The 9,558-nt window shown below is 45.0% G+C and overlaps 1 protein-coding gene across 1 annotated transcript in view; it reads right to left on the bottom strand.

Moving 5' to 3' along the window:
- Positions 1 to 3,783: 3,783 nt before the first annotated feature.
- Positions 3,784 to 9,558, bottom strand: part of LOC137846718 (CUGBP Elav-like family member 4) — a 216,818-nt gene continuing 211,043 nt past the window's right edge. The window contains exon 14 of the mRNA XM_068664832.1: positions 3,784 to 3,944. Coding sequence (XP_068520933.1) covers positions 3,817 to 3,944 — 128 coding nt within the window. The 3' untranslated portion in view covers positions 3,784 to 3,816. The remainder of the gene's footprint in view (positions 3,945 to 9,558) is intronic.

Here is a 9,558-nt window from a genome sequence, read left to right as displayed (position 1 = left end):
AGAAGATGAATGGTTGGAAAGCTGCCTGGCGGGGAAGGACCTGGGAGCGATGGTTGATAGACAGCTGAATATGAGCCAGCAGTGTGCTCAGGTGGCCAAGAAGGCCAACGGCATCCTGGCTTGTATAAGAAGCAGTGTGGCCAGCAGGTCTAGGGAAGTGATCGTCCCCCTGTACTCGGCTCTGGTGAGGCCGCACCTCGAGTACTGTGTTCAGTTTTGGGCCCCTCACTACAAGAAGGACATCGAGGTGCTCGAGAGAGTCCAGAGAAGGGGGTCTGGAGAACAAGTCTTATGAGGAGCAGCTGAGGGAGCTGGGATTGTTCAGCCTGGAGAAGAGGAGGGTCAGGGGTGGCCTTATTGCTCTCTACAGGTACCTAAAGGAGGCTGTAGCAAGGCGGGGATTAGTCTATTCCTCCACGTGCCTGGCGATAGGATGAGGGGGAATGGGCTAAAGTTGCACCAGGGGAGGTTTAGGTTGGATATTAGGAAGAACTTCTTTACTGGGAGGGTTGTTAGGCATTGGAATGGGCTTCCCAGGGAAGTGGTGGAGTCACCATCCCTGGAGGTCTTTAAAAGACGTTTAGATGTATAGGTTAGTGATATGGTTTAGTGGAGGACTTGTTAATGTTAGGTCGGAGGTTGGGCTTGTGATCTTGGATGTCTCTTGCAACCTAAATTATTCTGTGATTCTCTGATATGGCCAGTGCAAAAGTCTAATGGTGAGTGGAGATGTTTTGCCCTCTGAATTCTTCAGGGCTTTGCTTGATGCAACTTGTGGACTTATCTGCCACATCACAGTGACCCTTTCAGTGTTTGACAGCAACTTTAGAGCACTTGCAAGGAAAACAAAAGACTTCGAATCACTGTGGCCTAGACTGCTTGTGTCCCAAAAGGGAGATTTATAAGTTTTAAAAAAGTGCATACAGAATTAAAATGGAGCAAATAGCTTTCTTTCTTGGTTGAGAAAAAACAGTCTGGTCGATTACATCAAACTGGGTGTGGCCTGTGATTTTGTTGGCAGCTTCTTATTTTTGGAAAGGACTTTGATAAAACAAAGCTTTTCCTTAGAAAATCCTCAATGAAAAAGTTTCTTGAGCATACTCTTGAAACACATGAGTAATTGCCCTGATATCAGTATGGTTAATCACATGCTTCAGATTGGAACTAAGGACTGAAGAGCTGTGACCAAAGTAAAAGAAGATAAAAACCATACAGGAGTTATTGTGTTTCTGACAGTTAAAGGAGCTACCTGCTTTCTAGCCTTGCAGTAGATATCTGTGCCTATGGATCTAGCTGGCTTTTACTTTAGTGTTTTTAGGAAACTTATTGTTGTATTAATGTTACTGTCTACTGAGTAGGTGTGTCAGAGACTCCCAGCGGTATTTTGGTGGCTGACTAGAGGTTGCACATGAAACCAGCCATGGGGTACAATAACACAGTGCTGAGCCAAGGACAACTGATCTATCTCTAAGTAGGGCTAATTATTGAGGGGTTAGCCCTGTGCCCTGGCCGTAAACTGCCTTGTATTGAGCCATCATGACTAAAAACCCTGTGTTTTCTTCTAGGGTGCTGGTATAGATGTCTCCTAGCACTGGAAAACAAATAAGATGAAGAGAGATCTGGATCTAAGTCCTTCTGAGGTTTTGACTACCCTTGCCCTTCACTAAATGTCCTCTTCAGTCTGACCTGACAACCTCCTATGCTAAATCAGAACCTTCCTTGGGCTATATACACTCCTTAAGTGCCCTCCAGGGGCCACATATACTTGGCTAATCCCTTTTATTAGATGCAAAAACCCAAACCAAACCAAAACCACAAAAACTACTGAGTGATTCTTTGGGAGGAAACAAACTAAGACCTAAAAGTCAGCCTGGTTATGAAAAGCTAGACCTAGAACACTTCATGATGATCCATGATAAGGAAAATACCACAGACTCATACCCATGGTCTTTAGCAACACTGGAGTCTACAGCCCTGCACTTTCTTACACAGCCATAAGAAACAAGCATATCCTCAGCGTTCACAGTTACACTACAATATAAAGCTATTGCTTGGTGCCAAACAACTAGGGAGATACATGTGTTCCTTCATGCCTTTGCAGGTGTTATTGAAAATCTCCCCAACAAAGACAGTCCCTGCTTTAACAAAATAGCATGCATGCATCTCCCGCTCTCTCCCAACACTTCTGAGCAAAACCTGCAGTAAAAAAAAGCCAGTGTGATGAAGCAAAAAGCATTTTGATATGGAAACATATTTTGGTTTCAAGCTTCCAAGAGGCCTTGTCATAAGCAAGGAAAAGAAAAGAGGTATGTGAAGAGGGAAAATGCAGTGAAAATTATCTTCGTATAGTCACATATAATGGAGATTTTGGACCATGTCAGTTGTATCTTGAGTCATTATTGCCAGAGAGATACTAAAAGCCCCTTTGAAATTAGCACATGCACCTAATACATTTATTGGAAGTTTTCTTACTCTGCTCCATGTTTTGTTCAGTGCAGCACCTCTTTCAAAGACATTTTAATCCCATTCCTTAATTCTCAATAGAAAGGATACTGCTCTGCAGACCACAATAAGGTATTTTCAAAGATATTAGAGATACCAGTGAAAAACTAGATCACTTCATAGTTCTATGGGAGGGTTGAAGAAGGGGACTTTCTGCCTGAACCTTAGGTGCGTCAAAAATCACTGAATCTTAGATGTTATGGTCATAATGGCCTAGGAAACTTACCTAACCCATCTCTCTGTCACTAACTTAGGAATGCAAACTGCTTGTTGCAACTTAGGGTGACCCTAAGTGCTGGGTTTATTGGGGAATCTCTGGTATGTAATGGTTTTAACAGCAGAGACTTGCCATCCCTGCAACAAACACATACATTTTATATATTTAATTTCTCTAGGGATTATCTAATGGAAAGGCCAGTCAGTAGTGGAAAATGTTTCCATTTTTGGAAACATCTCTATTGTTGTTGTTGCTAATAGGCTGGAATACCAATGAAACAAGCTGCTGCTTCTGATATTTTTGACACTGTTACATGTATTCAAAGTTCACTTGTAGCATTAAGCTGTCTCCTTTTCAACAACACAAAGCACTTGAGTCTTACAATGAGACCCTCATTCAGATACGTCTAGGTCCTCACTCAAGCAAAGCTTCCTTGGCTTTGTTTGGGTTTTATCTATACACAGAAGTTAACAGCAACTGAATAAGATGACAGCATGGATCCTCCTATTAATTCATTGGGCTTGGAAACAGGTGTTATTTAGTTGTCACGGAGACATATTTACATATAGTTATTATGCTGGGATGAAATTGGATACAGACTATACTGCATGAAGAATGAAGAATGCTTTGAAACATTTGCAACACAGAGCTATTGAGACAGACACTGTCCCAGTCCTGTTACCTGGAATTAAACTGCAGCCCAGTCCCATCGCTTAATTGCTGATTTTCTTCAGTCACTAGAAACGCTGCCTTTGGCTGAGCAAGGGGAATTAGGACAGCTGCTGCCTCCCCTCTAGTGACCAGGAAGAATTTGGAGAGATGCAGGATGCTACTGGGGTGGGGAACTGTTGTTAAGAATCCTTCCATCTCTCTTTCTAATGAGGCACAAACAGTTTCTGGTTTATGTGTAGGTAGGTGTCTGTGTGGTGTGGCTCTAGCCAGAGGCCTAAGTGGAAAAGGCAGAAGCCAGAGAGTTGCAGAGATGAATCTTTTTAAGGGTCTACAGCACAAAGGAGAGGCTACAATCACAGCTGACATCCCCTTCCCCATGCAGATACCTGTGCTAGTGCTTTGTATCCAGTGGTTCCCACAACCCTTCAGTAGGGACGATTAGCGTCCTTTGGCCTCTTCAGCTGCACCTTCAGCCTCTTCATGCCAATCTGGAAGCCGTTCATAGCCTGGATGGCAGCTTGGGCACTGTCAGGATTGTCAAAACTCACAAAACCTGTCAAAACATGAGGCAAGGCAGAGGGCTTAATGAGCTGAAGGGGGCCAAAGCATGTACATGCAACTACCACTGAGAATTAACATGGGGTAGAGGGTGAGGGTGGTGGGAGGGAGTAAGTGAGCAGGTAGGAGGGTGGGCAGGCAGGAAAGTGAGGAGAGGATGGTTGACAATGGGGGACAGAGAGTAGGAGGGGTTGTTACAGATTGGTGTCCCAGGATGCTGTGCCTGGTCTGAGTACCAGTTCAGACACGAGACTATGTGAAGCATGGGGATCCAAAGCCTGGTGCCACAGTACCAGCACACGGAAGATTTGGATCACCCTAGAGCAGATGTGATGCATGGTCTCAAGGCACTTGTTCTCTATCTTGTTCTTTTTTCCTCCATTGTGACTGGGTAACGTCTCTTTCTAGACCCTCCTTCACTCCCCAACATAACCTTTCCTTTGCCTTCCAATATTCAAAATGAAGGGAACCTGATATACCTACTGCTACCTCCTTATTATGGCAATATAAGCAAAATGTGAATTTAATAAGCTCTCCATTATGGTATTCATTGGCACGAATAGTTTGATTGTTGGCCACATAAGAATATGAGGAGCTTTATTAACTGGCAATTACTGTAGACCTTTACTTTATGTTGATGCTGCAGTTGAGAAATATGAACACTAGTGCTTTCCTAACATGGTTTCTGTAATTAGTTTCATACCTTGCCAGCACACCATCTAATCAGCCATGGACTCCATCCAGCAATAGAAGCACCTATAGTGATTGAATATTGTACCTACAGGCCACTCATTCTTTGTCTCAGTGGAAGAGGATCAGAAGAGGCAAGATAGCTCAGAACCAAGCTAGATGCAATGCATCTAGCTCATTCAGCTTTGAGGAAGGTTTTGTAATTTCTTTTTTTTTTTCTTTTTCTTATGTTCGCTCCAGGAGGAGACCTTGTTTGCACATACTGTACATGACTGTAGCTGGAGTGACCAGGAGACTGAGATATGACTGAGACAGGGGGCCATCACATTGTACAAGAATTGCCTGTGCTACCTTTGCCAGAAATTTCCTTGTTCGCCAAAAATATTTCTGAGCAAAAACTCTGGGTAAGTCTAGCCTGGACAAGCCTACAGTCCAGACAAAGACATCTGTTTTCCCACCCCTGCAAAGCTCTGGCAGCACAAATCAGCCCCAGCAGCACAAATCATCCCCAGAAACCCAGTGTCTCTAGACAGACAGGCTGAAATGAAGAGACAGCTTTAGAGCCCCTCAAAAAGATAATGCTAAGCATTTGCTGCCAGGTATACACCTGCTCCTGACAACAGCACCGGACATGGTTTACAGCCTTGGGCTGTTCTGTGACTTCATTCAGCAGCACCTCCTCTCTGGTCTAGTTCCTCCTCGAAAGCAAGGCTCGCACGTGACACAGGATGGCTTTTGTTTGGAAAAGACACACACACAAACGAAAACAAACCACCTCACTCTTGCATTAAAGCTGTACTCCCTGCCTTTGGCTTATAACAAAGGTTTATGAGAGGTCATAAAACCTATGATCTCAGCCTCAGATTGAGACAACAGGTTTATTAAGTGTGGCAGATGTGGTTTTAAGAGGGAGGCCCATGAAATAAACAGGCATCCCTCCTCATCCTCCCCTCTTGAAGCCAAAGCTCCAGGTAACTGGCTCTCCACGCAGTTATCCTGCCAGACACCTGGATGAGGAGGTACCAACACTGCAGCTCTGAAGGTATGAGCAGAAGTGTTGCTTGAGCCTCATGGCAGTCATCAATCTCTAGACAGAAAACTAGAGAGTTATGGTGAGTAATGAGCCTACGTATTATTAAATGGCAATGGATCTGCATTTGCAATTACTTTTTAGCCAGTAAGCACCTGGTAATGTTCTCAGTTTACATCTGACTAGTTGAATAATCTATCAGTCAACAAGGCCCTGTGATTTGGTCTCAGCAAAGGAATAAACTAAGCACTTCCTGATTTCACCTGAGTTGATTCAGTCTTTAAATACTGTTGGCAGCTCCTTTGGAAATGCTTTATTTGATCTTCAACTTGAAATTTGTTGTCTAGCTATCTCACATCCTTGAATATAGCTGCAGTGAAAGACAGTTCTTTTTAAAATCACCTCTGGACTGTTAATACTGCTGTCCAAGACCCATCAGCCCTAACAGTAAACTAAAAATGTGCCAGGGAAGCTCAGAGAAACTGAAGCCCAATCATCTATACCATTGAATTTTTAGAAAGGTTCTTGACATAGTTTGGCTGATGCCTAACTCCAAACAATTCCTGGACGCAGCATGAATATTAGCACAGGACAGAAGCTGTTTTCAGTAGTTCGCTTGGAGGTTGCCATGATATTCTGGAAAGTAACAGGATTTAATAGTTAGGGTGTGGACCATTCTGTGTCAGCTGGCACCAGTGCTCGAGAAAAGTGCCAGGTACGTTTATGTTACTAATATAGATACAGATACCAAATATCAAAGCTGAGTTGGCTGCAGCTGCACAATTGCTTATATCATGTCTTTGGAGAACATAACTTGCCTGTGAACTTTGATTTCTACTCTTGTGACTGGTCCTGTTGCAAAGTACTTCCTACTGGCTAAACACATACATTTAGAGTGTGTCTACACAGGCATCCATTTGTGAGCAAATCACCTTGGGATCTTAAAATAATCAATAGAGGTCTAGCCAATACACTCCGTGGAGTATAGAATGTAATTTTTCTCTTTTTTTTTTTTTTTTGTGGGGGGTGGGGGGGGGACACTGCTAGCTGTGCACAAACGAATCACACTGTAAAACCCACTGGCTGTTTAGCAGGGATAGGCACTGACTGCAGTGAAAGCAGGCACCTAGCTTAAAGCAAGGTTTACCAGTTCTGCAGCTGGGACTCACATCTCAAGGTAAGATTGTGCTGCTGGCTAGTGCCTGTATGGTTCACTCCTCAAAGTGGTGTTAATTGCTGAATCAAAATCCTTACGTATACAAGCCCCACCAGAAATACTCAGAATCAATCCTCTTTTCGTGTTTATGCATTTGTAAAAACATTTTTTGTTATCTTTAACGGCAGTAGCTAGATTGAGCTCCAGATGAGCTTTGGCCTGTCTAATTTTGTCCCTGAACAGACTTGCAACATCCGTATAGTCCTCCCTAGTGGCCTGCCTACTTTTGCAAAGATTATAAACACTCTTTTTTCTCCTAAGCTCAAGCCACAATTCTCTGTTCAGACAGGCCAGTCTTCTTCCCTGCCAGCTCGTCTTTGGGCACGTGGGGACAGACCACTCCTGCGCCATTAAGATTTCCCTCTTGAAGAGCGCCCAGCCTTCCTGGACTCCTCTGCCCTTCAGAACCACCTCCCAAGGGACTCTACCAACCAGTGTCCTCAGCAGCACAAAGTCAGCCCTCCGGAAGTCCAATACAGCAGTTTTACTGGTTCCCTTCCTGGCCTTGCCAAGAATATAGAACTCCACCATTTCGTGGTCACTCTGCCCAAGACAGCTCCCGACCACCACATCCTCCACCAGTCCTTCTCTGTTTGTGAAGAGAAGGTCTAGCGGGGCACCTCCCCTGGTAGGCTCACTAACCAGCTGCGTCAGGAAGCTATCTTCCACGCTCTCCAGAAACCTCCTAGACTGCTTTCTCTGGGCTGTGTTGTGCTTCCAGGATATATCTGGGAAGTTGAAGTCCCCCACGAGAACAAGCGCTGACGATTTCACAACTTCTGTCAGCTGCCTGTAGAACTCCTCATCAGTCTCCTCCTCCTGGATGCTTGCCTTGGCCTTCCCTCCGATCCTAACCCAAAGGGACTCAACCTTATTCCCAGCCTCAAGTTCCACGACATCAAAAATCTCTCTGATATAGAGAGCCACACCACCACTCCTTCTGTGCTGCCTGTCCCTTCTGAAGAGCTTATAGCCAGATATTGCAGCACTCCAGTCATGAGAGTGGTCCCACCACGTCTCCGTGATGACAACCAAGTCGTAGCCTGACTGCTGCACGATGGCTTCCAGCTCCTCCTGTTTGTTACCCATGCTGCGTGTATTAGTGTAGATGCACTTCAGCTGGGCCATTGCCTTCTCCCCTGGCCTTGCCATTGCTCCCCCTGGCACAGCTCCAACAAGCCTTGTTTCAGCCCCATCCCCCTTCTTACCTAGTTTAAAGCCCTCTCAATGAGCCCCGACAGCTCCTGGGCTAGGATCCATTTTCCCTTAGAGATAGGTGGGACTTATCTGCAGCCATCAGGCTGGGTGCCGAGTAAAGCGCCCCATGGTCAAAAAAAAAAAAATTTCTGTGTTGGCAGCAGCCTCTGAGCCACGTGTTTATCAGGTGGGCTTTCGGTGTCCTCTCTGTACCCCTCCCTGCCACCGTAGGGATGGACAAAAACACCACCTGTACTCCCGCTCCATCCACTACCTGTCCCAGTCCCCTAAAGTCCTGTTTGATAGCCTTCAGGCTTCTCTCTTCAATATTATCACTGCCAGCCTGGACTATCAAAAGAGGATAGTAATCAGAGGGGCAAACCAGGTTGGGAAGCTTTCTGGCAATGTCCCTGACCCTGACCCCAGGGAGGCAGCAGACTTCCCTATGGGTAGGGTCAGGCCGACAAATAGGGCCCTCTGTTCCCTTGAGAAGGGAGTCACCCACAACAATCACCCTTCTTTCTGTCCTGGTGGAGGCAGTCTTGAGGCGTGGAGTTGACTTCCTCGCCCTAGGCATCTGCCTCATCCTCATCCACCAGTCTCTCAAGCTCCAGGGCCTCAAACCTGTTGCATAAGGGCACCTGGGAAGGTGGGGCCGGTAGGGCCGGTGGGGGGGGCATTGCTTGCGAGGTCGAGCAGGGACCTGTCTCCATTCCTCCTCAACTCCCAGGTTCCCTTCCCTCTGCCCAACAGCAACAGGGGAGGGGGTCCACCCCCATTTGGGGTGCCTCACCCAGGTACCTGTCCTTCAGGCCCTGCAGGGAGCTGCTCCACCAGTCTATCTCCTGCTCCCACTCCCTGATGGCCCTCAACCTCTCCACCTCCTCCTTGAGCTCTGCCACCAGGCGGATTTTAGATATTTATTGAATATTAGAAAAGCTTCAAAGTGCTCCATAAAAAAATCTATTCTTATTTTTCACGGATGTAAACCAGATGACCTGGTAAACTTAATCTTTTATAAGCCTAAGTAAAACTATGAAAATCTTGACATGAGATTATATGATAAAAAACTAAGTGCTGTACAATTAATACTAATCAGCATGGTTTCATGGAAAATACAATCTATCAAATGAATCTGATTTCATGAAATTGCAAGTTTGGTTAATGAAGTAAATTTTTATAAAGTTTACTTAAACCCTTCTAGAGTATTTGACAGAGATTTTCTTTACAGAAGATGAAAGCAGCCCATATTAAACTTCTAAAAAATTGGATAATTGATACACCACTGAAAAAAAAAGTAAATTGTGACCTATAATATTGAGGAGTTTCTAGTAGGCTCCTCTAGGAGTACGCTGAAATCTCTGTGATATTCAGTTTCTCTAACACTACCTGTAAGATATCTAAAGTACTTACTGGTAAAATTTGCCAGTCATACTAGAAGCAGTAAATAATGACAGAAGTCAGGCTGACCTGGGT

This window comes from Anas acuta, chromosome W (assembly GCF_963932015.1).
Source record: "Anas acuta chromosome W, bAnaAcu1.1, whole genome shotgun sequence".
NCBI lineage: Eukaryota > Metazoa > Chordata > Aves > Anseriformes > Anatidae > Anas > Anas acuta.
The sequence above is the reverse complement of the archived record's forward strand: the minus strand, read 5'-3'. Positions and strand labels throughout refer to the sequence as shown.